This window comes from Gigantopelta aegis, chromosome 4 (genome assembly GCF_016097555.1).
Source record: "Gigantopelta aegis isolate Gae_Host chromosome 4, Gae_host_genome, whole genome shotgun sequence".
NCBI lineage: Eukaryota > Metazoa > Mollusca > Gastropoda > Neomphalida > Peltospiridae > Gigantopelta > Gigantopelta aegis.
The window spans coordinates 112,843,169-112,856,983 of record NC_054702.1 but is presented as its reverse complement, the minus strand read 5'-3'; the positions used below and the strand labels follow the sequence as shown (position 1 = coordinate 112,856,983).

At 38.1% G+C, this 13,815-nt stretch overlaps 1 protein-coding gene across 2 annotated transcripts in view; it reads left to right on the top strand.

The window, feature by feature from the left end:
* Positions 1–9,175: 9,175 nt before the first annotated feature.
* Positions 9,176–13,815, top strand: part of LOC121371815 (multidrug resistance-associated protein 1-like) — a 34,017-nt gene continuing 29,377 nt past the window's right edge. For both annotated transcript variants that reach the window (XM_041497986.1, XM_041497985.1), the window contains exons 1-5: positions 9,176–9,291; positions 11,272–11,448; positions 11,907–12,038; positions 12,244–12,372; positions 12,988–13,095. In XM_041497986.1, coding sequence (XP_041353920.1) covers positions 9,259–9,291; positions 11,272–11,448; positions 11,907–12,038; positions 12,244–12,372; positions 12,988–13,095 — 579 coding nt within the window. In that variant the 5' untranslated portion in view covers positions 9,176–9,258. The remainder of the gene's footprint in view (positions 9,292–11,271; positions 11,449–11,906; positions 12,039–12,243; positions 12,373–12,987; positions 13,096–13,815) is intronic.

Sequence of the window (13,815 nt, the reverse complement as noted above, 5' to 3'; positions counted from 1 at the left end):
CCTTGGCGTTGTTTTGTTTGTTGTAACAATAGAAATGAAAATACGCTAATTAGACACTGTGACAGGGTTCATACGGGTCACGAAAATCCTGGAAAGTCATGAAATATGCAAATGCTGTTTCCAGGCCCGGGGAGACAGAATTTGTATTTGGATCACGGAAAGTCATGCAAATTAAAAATTGGTTGATAATTAGTTTTTTTTCCCATTATGAAGATATCAACAACATTTGTCATATTATTAGAATACGCAATTGTCGCCAAATATTCTTATAACCGTTACGGCAGATGCCTTTAAAAACCATGGCAAATCACGGAACTGTGTTAATAACAAAGTATTTGATCTCTGGGTGACTAATGAAACGAATATCCAATAAACAGAAATTTATCCGAAGCCACAAAAATAATTTTGCCCTTTAGGTTGGAACTACCTTGTCTACACCTCACAAAGGCGATTGATTTTATTACGGCAGTACAACTAATGGGAACAATACCACAGCCAAAGACTTGAATACCACAGTGTAGTGTCAAGTAGTAACATGTCGATGGGTAATACAGGTCTAAAGCATTAATAGTGGCTGGTGTATCTGAACGACAAAACCGTATTCCCATAGCAAAAGCGTATTTCTGAACAAGGCAGAGTGGAAAGCACGTTAGGCAAAGTGATTGCTTCCGTGATCCACTATCATGTACTCGTCCTTAGGAGGAATGTCACTCCTCTAGCAGATCCGTCACATGATGTTTCATCCCTACTGCACCTCCTTGGGAGGACTGCCACTCCCAGACTAGCTTGGAAAACCCAAACGTGCACAGCATAGAGCTCAATGGAATATATGCAGCTGTGGTGGCATGCACATTGATGATATCAGGTGGTCGCGAACGTTGAGCATATCCCGCCCCACCGTCATGATCACAGCATACAACCATCAAATCCATAGCTGAAATGTACAGGATTTTCAAAACAAAAGATGAAAAGGCATGTACATAATCAAAATAAGGTATTGCATCAGACATCATTTTAGTCAGTGATGCGTCATATAGTTAAATGGCCTCTGAGTGTCTACCATAAAACATTTTGAAGACTTTCAGGAGTCTTGGTGTTATAACCCTGATCACTGTATGTCGACCGATATTGCCTTTTCAAGCCTTGCCATTGCTGCTCTATATGTTTCATGTCGTTTTGAACTTCTGTTACACAATGGATTCATCTGATGTGATGTCCACTACACAGACTTCACACGGATAGCGTGGGGACACGATATGACATGGATTATGTTATTGGTTTAGTAGAATACAAATACCGTACTATCCTGTCTATAAACGTTCTCTAGCAACTTTTCCGTAGCAGGAGCCAATACAAACTGTGACGCTAGGGGACCCGATCCCTTCCCTCCCTCCCTCTCTCCCTCTGAGTCTATCTCTCTCTGAATTTTTCTCTCTCTCTCTCTCTCTCTCTCTCTCTCTCTCTCTCTCTCTCTCTCTCTCTCTCTCTCTCTCTCTCTCTCTCTCTCTCTCTCACACACACACACACACAAACACGCCCATGTGTCACAAAATAAACTATATGTAATACCAAACAACCATAAATGTGGTGAAGTGTCGTTAAACACTATTATTTTTTATCTAACCTTTCCCAGGTGAGCCAGACCGACGAAGATCATATTTGACGTATTCATCTGTTGATAATTTTCACGGTAGTTCCTATTTCAGATACATCGCACGATAGGGTGCCTTCCTATTTTTAATGTTCAGTTTACAAACAGCTAATTAAAATCTCGTAGAAAACCAATAGGTCACAAAACGGGTAGATACACACAGAAAGCTGTGAGTCCTGCAATGTTATCATACATTTCCCATCCCTAGGGATGTAGGCCGTGACAAATATCACTATGAGCATTCGTCCCCCATATGGTACCGACCAACCCCTCTGGCTCATGGACTATTTGTCATGTGCGTAACTAGGTTTTTGAAATGTGTATTCAACGTCGTGTTAGAGAGCGATGCAGTGAAGCGTTTTCCCATGCTCTCCCGGTTTTACAGGATAATATGCTTAAGAGCTAGAGCATTCTATTGTCTTATACAAGCAAAATTTCATATTGCAAATTCCAGCAAAAACAATAATTTTATAAATGTTTTCTTCTTGTTTTTCCTTTTTACCTTCCATCAAGGGACAAACAAGCTATTTCTTATTTATGACTTCCGATTGAAGTAAAACTTAACCACTTAGATTTGGTAGTAATTACACAATGTGACATTGCATTATTTGAGTGCATATGTATTATACTATTAAAATAGTATGTTATAGAATCCACCCATCTCTGTTTAAATTAATACAGTTATACTTGAATTACGGAAGTTAGGAAAATATTTATACAAAATGTTTAAAAGAAGAGAATCCACAGTTGTGTAATTTTGACACTTCGTGTACTTAAATTTTATACAGAGTTCTACACACATTGTCTTATATTCTCCTCATCCATCTGTTTTATGACCCCTTCCATTATGGCTGTAAATTGTAAACTTATAAAATAAACGCTCGTGGTTAATAAAGAATTGAAGAATTTAACCGTCAACTAGAACGGATCACGAACATACTAATGATACTTTTTCTTCCCCGTGAAATGCTATTCTTCTATATATACTGACACACAATGAAAACGCAAAACAGATATTTTTCAATATTTTGTTGTGATTAATGAAAAAAATATTTATTAGACTTAAAATAACAATTTATGAGAGGAAGATGGTGGATGATTACCATTCTGGAGAGCAAACTGTAGTCTCGCAGCAGACGTCGCGGTGTCATGATGTTACCGTTGTACGGGCGTCTGCATCTGAGTCCAGCCCTTCTGAGTCGACGGATGACCGTCATCGGATGGATAGGCCTTCCATGACGTCCTATCGTGTTGCTTGCTGTCATCGTCGCAGTTCTGAACCGGTCACGGAGGTGGTGTCGTCGAATCTGCCGATCTTGGCGTGGGGTCATAACGGGACGTTGACCAGGTCGAGGTCGATAACGGACACTCCCAGTCTGTTGATGGCGTTCATCAAGTCGTCCAATAGTTGATGGATGGACTCTGAAGGTCCTAGCAACTTGGCTTTGCGAAGTCCCCCCTTGAACCATGCCCAACGCTCGCTCCCTTTGTTCTTCTCTGAGTCATGGCATTCTTAATGTGACGAGGAATATGACACCGTTGCGTGACTTTTATGTGTCCACATACTGGCATTTCACGTGCATTGCATGCAGCATGATTGAGAATGTAGTGAACGCATTTCACAACATTTTGTGTGTTTCTGCTATTGTATGTGTAACGAGAACAAGACCAGGATTAAAACCCAGACAAAAGTACCAATCAATGGCGTCCTCTCATAAATTGTTATTTTAAGTCCAATAAATATATTTTTCATTAATCACAACAAAATATTGAAAAACATCTGTTTTGCGTTTTCATTGTGTGTCAGTATACTTTCAGTGCAGTCGCTAATTATTGTAACATTCAGCTGAACGACAAAATCGTTACTGTAATCAAAATTCGTATATCTGCACAAAGCAGTATATTTTTAAAAAATCGTGATTACTACCATGAAGCATTGGCATGTATTTTGTCTACAGGTGGTCTACCATTCTCTGGGACAATACATCCTTCCTTAACATGAACATATAGGTATAATATCTTGACCCAAACGATGAAAAAGTATGTACACGGTCATATATAGCATCAGACATGCGTCATGTCGGGAAATACCTTTCTACATGTCTACCATAAATCTTTAGGAAATTCTTAATGAGTCCCGCACCCGTGTAAAGTTGAAGCCATACCTCAACAGACCCGTAAGACCTTGAGGCCTGTGTCCCCTCTCCCGCTCACTTGAGGCTCAAAACTTAAACTTTATTTGTCCTAGACCATTCGGCTATTTCTCGTTCCAGTCAGTGCACCAGGACTGGTATATCAAAGGCCGTGGCATGTGCTATCATGTCTTTGAGATGGTGCACATAAAAGATCCCATGCTACTAACGGAAAAATTCCTCTCTATGACGGTGTCAAAATAACCATATGTTTGACATCCAATAGCCGACATCCAACGTGCTCTAGTGCTGTCGTTAAACAATTTGGTTTTTTTAATTTGTCCTACTAATATTATATAAACCAAAACAATGTCCCTGTGCCCCATCTCCCCCCTCAAAAAACCTCTCACAAACAACCTCACATATTCTTTAGTCTTCACGTATTGTTCCACGGACCTGCTTTTGTCATACCGCTAAATTTAGAGGCCGTTTTGTATATCTATACATAGATCGAGGTAAGAAACTGAAGTTAAATAGAGCATGGGTGACTTCTAAACTGTTCATGTATAACAATAGTGTTAAAATGACAGCATATAGTCATTTGACATTCTTAGCGAAAATACACACGTTTATTAAAACGTAGCCGAGTCATTCTCTCAAAAATGTGTCACATTGCTTACCCACCCCTACAACTGATGAAAATATGAAAACTGAGACAAACATAACTTAGCTAATTAAATACTGATTAAAAACGCAGAGAGAATTTTGAACAAATGTTTCATTTAATAGGGTGAAAAACCTGAAATTGCCGTGTTACAAATCAAGGCCATGAGGCTGAACTTAAATCAAAATAACCCAAAACTGGTTTCATTCAGTATTTTATAACAATCAGTCGATTATTAAGGACTTGAATATGTATACTCAGGCTGAAATTACATTTATGGTTTATTCAATAAGATTATCCTTCTCTGTAACTCATTTTTCAAATAACACGTCAACATCGTAACGCCGGTCAGCAAACACAGCCTATGATGCATAATGATAAACCTAGACATGTTACAATATTCCTTCCAAGTAGAGGAAACCACAATCTTTTCAAAGGATATTAACGAAAATCATATGTTTCAGTTTATTCATACATTACACCTGGACTACAGTCGAACTTTTGTACTTTTGCATATGAAGAGTAAAATAAATAAACAAACACCACCCAGATACCCCCCCAACCCCCCCCCCCCCCCCCCCATCAAAACCCAACAACGACAAACAAAAACACCCACCCACAAAACCAACAACATTATCATCCAAAGAGTCTACAAACAATTTTGAGTGAAAATTATCTTCAAATGAACATCAATAACTAGCGCAAACAGATCGCTTTATTGTTTGGCGTGTGGACGCCAGCTTGGCACTTGTGTAGCATGACACAATAACAGGTTTCTGCTTGGATTTTACACAGTACCAAGGTGGGTTTCATTTTATATGTATACTTTTACAAACCTACGTTCTAAGCAGTGGATGTCCATCTATAGACGAATGCTCATCTGATAGTGATTCATGGGAGAAAACCGTTAAGGGTGTATACTACCAAATCAAATCCCATAGACGACAATAGTAACATATGTGGCTAAAACTCCTACCTGCAACGTATCAATCGACATAAACGCCACGGATATAAATACTACCACCCCTCACCCTTAAAGTGAATCACAAAAAGGTGGGTGTCAAGCTGCTCATTTCTGAGATAACGGGTAGCGTCTATGACTATCCTAGTTCCGCACAAAATTCGAGTACTTTTTTTTTTACAGGTACCCCATACATGTTCCAAGCACAAGGCTACTTGACACAGTGGTACTAGATGAAATAAAATTGCATATATTTTTAGCCGAGATGAAACTAATTTTTTTTACAACCAACACACTCACATTTATAACCAATCACAGGACTTGTGGTGTTCACTTCTCTATCAAAAGTTGGCCACGTATCGAAGACCTGGATTCTTTTTGATAGATTCTAAGTCTAACTGAATCCCTTCATGTTTGAGATAGGTCTCCAAATAGCGTTGCCTATCTAAAGCGTACTGATACAAACCCGGCCAGTCGCTGGATTCATGTTTGAGTTTCAGGAACGTATTGATATACTGACCGTTTTTGAATCATATTGGGTACTCTCAGGCCAGTGGTTTATAATCTTGAGTGTAGATCTTGGAGATGTCCTACAGGGTAACGGGCATATTTGTTAACGTACGGGTAGAGGATGTTAAAATCAACGTATTTGATATTTTTACCCTCTTTAACCGTATAATGCGTTTTTTCTACAGTTTCACGTACTCGTGGTGCCACATTTCCTCATACGGAGTCATAGGTATAACCCAACGATTCTAGGATGGGTGGGTTTGTCGACAAGGTGTTACGCCCTTCTTGACACAGACGTCAGTCTGTATCTGAATGTGTGTAGCCTCTCTGACATTCCATAACACTGTCCTGACGGGTTTTGATATAATAAAAGGCAAACTTGGGCTGTTTGTCTTTTCGGAGAACGGGAATGCGTTATACAAATGGGTCCCCGCGTTGTAGCGTTTACTGCAGGGACACAGCCACTCCCCGCACACGTGTTGCTCGGGTGAACGAGCCCTAACCTTCATGATGTTTTAACAGTCGGGACAAAGAAAACAATTCTGACACATGGACTGGATTAGGAAAACGTTTTGTTACTTCCTTTGTCTCTTTGTGGCGTACGAAACAGGTCTCAGAGCAACACAGCATGTGACAATCATCACATTCCCAAGCGCCTGCAAACGAACACTCATTAGATTCACACACTGCACAAGAAAAGACACACACATATTTTTCAACATGGTCAAAGGCCTTCAAACACGAATACTAATTTACCGCCCTTCGCGATGGCACTGAAATTACTGTCCTTCACGTGTAAAAGAAAATACGTGGCTTTCTCGTATGGAAGTCCGGCAGCACCTTTATATATGATCTGGGCCGGTATTTTCGAAGCCATCTTAGCCACGATATGTCGTAGCTAAGATGGCTTCGAAAATACGGGCCCTGGTTACCAGATGCTGCCGAAATAACGACAATCTGTGCCTGTAAGGTGCGCTCAATGCATGGAATATCTTGAATGGAAAGAGGCCGGATGGTAGCATACATGGTATATACGTGAGCGTTCCAGTATCAAAAGGACGAGAGATTTCTGATAGTTGAAATTCTTTCGTATGTTCGCATATATAGTGTTTGAGCATTTTTTCCCATCCAAAACAAATTTTAATAAAGAGCCCCTCTCGGGGAAATAGATTTTCACTACAGCCGCCCACGGCTCATCGGGGACTTGATGATTACTGCAAAAACAAACGGCTAATGCGCGTGCCATACATCGTCTTTGTTTCTAATGGGGACTATGGACCGTTTTTTTATCGATGGCATCATCGGCATTAATACAATTTGCATGGTGTTCCCTGCGCTGAAAGCAAATTAAACCTATACAATTTTCGAACGAATCATTCAGTCTAAAAGTTTTTGTAAAAGTTCCAAAATTTGCGCAGCTATAATCTCGGACCAAGACGGCTGGCGTTTGTAATTCGCGGTATCTAACCCTACATCTTAATCCTCCAAATCTCTAGCCACTAGGATATCCCTCAGTAGTGTTTGGAAGATAGCTTCGAATTATTAAAATAAACGATTTAACAATTTACCACGCCTCTGATGACTGAATTTGACAGTGTAGCTTATCTGATGTGCCCTATTGTTTGCAAAAACCCTTTCTGACTTTCTTTCATCGACGTCGTTGTCATCCGTAGCAATATGTCACTGTCGTCGTCCTGTATCCACTGTCGTTTGGATTGGTCGTGTGCAGGTGTTGTCTCTTGACTGTGTGGGGTTGAGAACAATTCCTGATTGGCTGTCGACGTACTTGGCTCTTGGACTGTCGTAATAGCGATAGCGTTTGACACTCATTGATGTGTTTGATGGGCGCCCAGGTGATCCCGGCTTATCTCCGCCCCTGCCGCCACCACCTTGCACGACATCTGCAACAACCAAAACATTAGTGTTATGACTATTTACGTTTATCTTCCGTGTGATCTGTAAAAAAAAAAAACCCCAAAAACATCAAAAGACCAACATTCAATTTTATTCAAATACATTTATATTTTAACATTGTATTAATTTAAAACACCCTTAATTTAAAAAAAAAAAATTAAACAACCTCTCTCTCTCTCTCTCTCTCTCTCTCTCTCTCTCTCAAACACACACACACACACTACTAAATATGTTAATATAATATACGAGTAATTATTGATAAATAAGTTAACTGAAAAACATCTTATACTGTATATAATTATGTACCTGCTCTGAGTGTCGCTTCCATGTTTTGAATGGCCCCCAGTAGCTAGCTGTCGGCGAGGCCACCGTCATCCCAACGATCAGTTTCAGGGTCTGTCAAAAACAAGCGTTGAATATACACATAATGGATACTAGTGCTTTGTATATATATATGTAATACATTTTATGTCAAACAGAAACATGTAGGCCTAACTCATGTGATTTACGTTTTGCAACATTATAATTTCGTGTCTATCAATAAGGGACGGGTTTTAGCTGTCGGTTGAGTGCTCGCCTGAGATGCTTGCGTCGCAGGATCGAACCATATCGGTGAATCCATTCAGTTGACTGGGTTTTTTTTCTTGTTCCAACCAGTGTTCCACAACTGATTAAAGGCCATGGTATGTGCTTTCCTGTCTGTGGGAAAGTGCATATACAAGATCCCTCGTTGCATTAGGAAAAATGTTGCGTGTGACTACGTGTCAAAATTACCGAATGTTTGACATCCAATAGCCGATGATTAATGTGCTCTAGTGATGTCGTTATCCCCCCAAAAAACAAAAAACCCAAAACAAAACAACAACAAACAAACAAAAAACAACAACAAAACAAACTTTTAACTATCAATGAAACGTTATAGGCCTATTATAAGCTACAACAAAAAACAAATGGTGATCTCATCTTTGTTTATTAATGGGTCCCAATGCATAGGTGGCCAGCTGTTCGTACTGTTGACAGCGTCGTCTCATTTAATCGGCCGGGGGTAAAGGGATAGTTGCTGTCGCACTCGAGCCACGAACTCGTCTATGTCAGACGCTATCAAGCAGGTGGCTTCCGCTTCATTCAACAGTTCTACGATAATATTGCTTATATACTTTTTGTAAAAAAATGCTAAACAAACTTAAGTTGTCATTTCAAGACATTTGACAGAGTATTTCATCAGATTTTCTTAACTATTCTATCCCTCCCCTCCACTTAACTAACCCGGGCCTGTCGCACAGTCTGTAAACGGTTCAACGGAGTTCAACGAATAAATCCGAACTGTTCCGATTGTTAACAACAAAAAGCTTGAGAGAAGCGTGTTTCAGTTTGCACTTCATCTCATCTGGCATCTGCTGAGATCAGTCATGCCAAGTATGTCACGATGGACAATTTCTGCAACGGAACACTAGTTTGGGTATGGAGTTAAACTGCCTAGTTTGCATTTTAGTTTATTAATCACTTGTCAACACTGAAGGTTTTATCTAAAAATGCACTCGATTTGAGTGCGCATGTGCAAGAGTGAACTAATTACGTTTTCCGGATAAACAAAAGCACGTGTAGTTTGAGATTCTATCGGTGTCGGTGACGCAATTTATTATTTAAATACGCGCATGTCTCTCCATATTGACTATCAGTGAGAGTTAGAAGTTGAATAATGATGTTTACCAATCTGTTTCTATACTAGGGCGGAACGTACCCTAGTGGTAACGTGATCTGGGATCAATCGATTCAATGATTCAATCCCCGTAGGTGGGTCCATTGAGCTAGTTTTCGTTCAAACTAATCCATGACGTTTCGCCCCCAAGGCAGTTCACCCCCAGTCAGTTCATCCCCAGTTTTGACCTGTTCACCCCATGTACCATTTCTCCCCCAAGTTGTTTTTCCCCCAACTGTTTGCCTGTTCGCCCCCAACTATTAGTCAGTTCGCCCCAACTTCCAATTATTTGTTACTTTTAAATAATTATTGCATTGTTTCTTTAGAGGCATGTTAAAGTGTGTGTCATTTTTAGAGGGGGGAGGATGTGTTGTCGTTCCACAATTTAAATGGATCATGAGTCGGTCAAAGTTCGACGACTGCCAAACCGCGCATCTAAAAATACACACAGGAGTACATGAAATCGCCTAAAAATAGAGGAAGCTCGGCATACACAGATGGGTCCAGACCACACATTCACATCAACACAGTGGTATCTTTGTGGGGGTGAACTGGTTATGTACATGGGGACGAACTGACATCCTATTTGGGGGCGAACTGGCCTGGGGACCAAATGTCTGCTACAGGCTCAAACCAGTGCACCACGACTGATATATCAGAAGTCTGTGGTATGTGTTATCCCATCTGTGGGATGGTGCATATAAAAGATCCCTTGCTACTAATGGACACATGAAATAGGTTACCTCTCTTGAGGTCTAGCCCGAGTACTCTGACAGTAAGAGAACTAGACAGACATTTTGACAGTTATCACACTCTCTTATCATCAGAGACCAATCTATACAAATTCTACTTACCAAACCATAGTCAAAGATTCACAATCTAAAACAACAACAATTCTATGTTTGATGTTAAATATTTTGATGGTCCATGATACAAACAAAATAACATATTAATTACAACAGTCACTTTTGGCACCCTTGTTTTGGCTTCGTATACAATAAATAAAACATATCCATTGGTAATTTTTTGATATGATATATTTGACAAAAGGTACTTTTTATTTCTTTTATCTTTTAAAATTTAGACTTAATATTTTGTACAGAATTATGAAAAATAAAAACATACTGACCTGTAAACAGGGTTGTCTGCTTGTTATAAAATTTTGACATGGGTCAAGGTTAGTAGACCAGTTTTTATTTTAATGTTGTGAAGCATTGTAATATTATAGCTAATTTTGAATTTGAATGACATCACTTTGCATCTCCTAAAATAACCATAAACTGGGTACATGACATTTCCGTTTTAAGAATGCTGGAAAATTTCCAATGCAAAATTGCTATTGAATTAATGTTTTTGAACATTATTAGTGTATCTCAATATTTTTGAAGAAAATATTGTGATTAAAAAATTGTAACTGTAATGAAATATTGATTTCAAGTGAAATTACGGTAAGATATGTTATATTTATATTGTGTATGAAGCCAAAACAAGGTTGCGAAGAGTGACTGTTGTCACCCTTAATACACACACTACAGGAAGAAATGCAACAGCACCCCCTTTCAATAATGTTCTGGTTAAATACGTAGTTGCTGACAGGTTTCTTCCTATAGTGTATTAATAATATTATATTAATTCTTTATGCCACTATATCTGTGTAAACTGTTAATATGGATTACTTGTATATTTGATGCCAAAACAACAAACGCACAAAAAACTTATATTTTTTTGTTTTCATTTCAGAATGAAGATACGACATGGAATCACGACTGGCCGGAATTCACTGCGTGTTTCCAGGACTCGGTCCTCGTGTGGGTTCCATGTGCCTGGCTGTGGATCACAGCTCCGCTCTACATCTACTACCTCAGCACTGTTCTTCCAGGCCGAGTTGTCTCCCATTGTCCATACATAGGCAAACTGGTAGGATGTAATGTTTACTAATGGACAAAGATTTTAAACAATGCAATGGTCATGTTGTCAGCTTTAAGACCTTAGGTACTGGGTTCACATCCCAGTATTGACTGTCACCCAGATTGTTTTAACAGCTCAGTGGGGAGATGTATGTCTGCTATACTGACGTCTCTCTCTGTAACCACCATTATCTAGCCATTAAGCCCTGTGCTGGATGGACAAAGCAGATACTTGAGCCTCAACATGTATATTTCAGCAAGGTTAAGTGGGATTTAGAGTGGCATTGTTGTAAAATAAGCATTATTATATTATATTATATTGCTACATCATGTTATATTACATGTGCCTTTCATTTTTATTTAATCAAATCTTAGTAAATGCAGATGTCTGTGTTAACTGTTATGCTGTATGCTTTTACTACTTTTGACTCATATTTTTTGTATGGCAGTTTGTTTTTGATATTTCAGTTTGTTGTTGTTGTTTTGTTGCTGCTGTCGGTGCTGGAACTACTTCTGGTGATTTCCCATGAGCAGAGCGGTGGATTCTCCATTCAGCTCAAGTCGTTTCTGTTGGCACCAGTGGTGAAGGCTCTCACCTTTGTAAGTTTACATATGGATTTTAAAAAATAATTCTATCTCTGAGTGAGCAGAAAATTTCACCAAATTATCTATTAAACCTAAAAAATTGTAGAGTGCTCAAAACAGAAAAAAACCTTAAATGCCTAAATTAGTGAGATCCTAAAGTCCTTTTGCGTGTTTGATTAACTAGCAGTATGTGTAAAGAATATGTTATTTATATTCACAGATACTGTGTTTTGTGTTGTTGGTCGTGGAGAGGAAGAAAGGTCTGATATCGTCAGGAGTGTTGTTTATTTTCTGGCTTCTGCTCTCAATATCAGGAATTATTCCATTTTACACAAAAATAATACAACAGGTAATTTTGGGTTTGCTTTCAGCTAGATATTAATAAAAACTGCTGTTAAATATTCACTACATTTTAGTGTATGTTTATTGTAATGCTTTTAGTAACTATTATAATGCAAGTATGCTTGAGTTTTGAAATTAATATTCTGAAAGTGAAAATGAATAAAGACTGAGTTTTAAAATAACTAGACTATATATACTGTAATTAACACACAACTCTTGGCCTAATCTCTTTATTGTAAAATGCAAACACAGCTACACTGTTAATGGACTGTTAATCAATTGTCCTCAACTGTGTTGATATAACATAAAAGTAAATCTCCATTTTGTTAAATACATTGTAGAAATAAACCTGATAAGTTCCCCATGTTTTAAGTGCTGAAATGGGAATTAATATATTTTATGTCGTATAGATTAGTTAATAATGGAAGTTAAAAAATAATGAAGAATGGTGTATAATGATCAGTGTGTGAAACTAGTTAAATAATAAAATATCTTTGAGATTGCAACTTTGAAAAACCTATGGTGATTTCATGATTTTGATGCTAACTGTAAACATGCACAATAAATGTTATCAATAGAAGTAACTAGTATACACTGTACGTGAAGGTTTATTGTGTTGCAGGTCTACACCGAAGACTTGCTTGGATTCAGTTTGTTTTACATTTACTACATGTTAGTTTTGTTGGAACTACTGCTGCACTGCTTTGCTGAGAAACCCTATTCAACTCAGGTATTCTAAAACAGTCATTATGATACTTGTTACTTATTGACCACTAGAGAGGATGATATTGGGTTTTGTGATTGTTTACATTAAACATCAGGCCTCTCAAAATTGCAAGAACGATTGTTTTGTTCATGCATCATTCATGTAGGCTATATCTAGTTTTACATAACCCATTTTTCATTTGCACATTAAATTTAGGACATCATTAACATGGTTACACAAAAACAAAGTGGGTTCCCTAATTTTATTTGTGCATAACCTATAAATGGCTAATATCAGGTTTCAATTCTCGGAGGTGTGAATATACCAGCTGATGTTACGTTATGTTACCCACTCAATAATTTTTTTTCAGTTTTTGTTTTCATCTTTGTTTTCATTGGTAAACCTCCAAGGACAGTATAATTTTTTGATCAGACTAATGAAAAGATACTATTAGATATATATTGTCATTGCGTAATAATAACAAAAACATCTAAAATTTTGCCTAAAATATTAAAATTATTACTATGTAATGACTTCTGACTTGACTATTATATTTTCAAGTTGGTAAACTAATATTCCATTTGGGAGAAAGTGATCACTGGTGAGGGAGCCTGGAATAAATGTTATTTTGAATTATTTGCTTTAACTGAGATATATGTTTTTGATAACAATAAAGTTAAATTCACCAAGACATACCGTTGAGTCTCTAGTAAGTAGTGGAATCTGGCAACATGCATATTATTA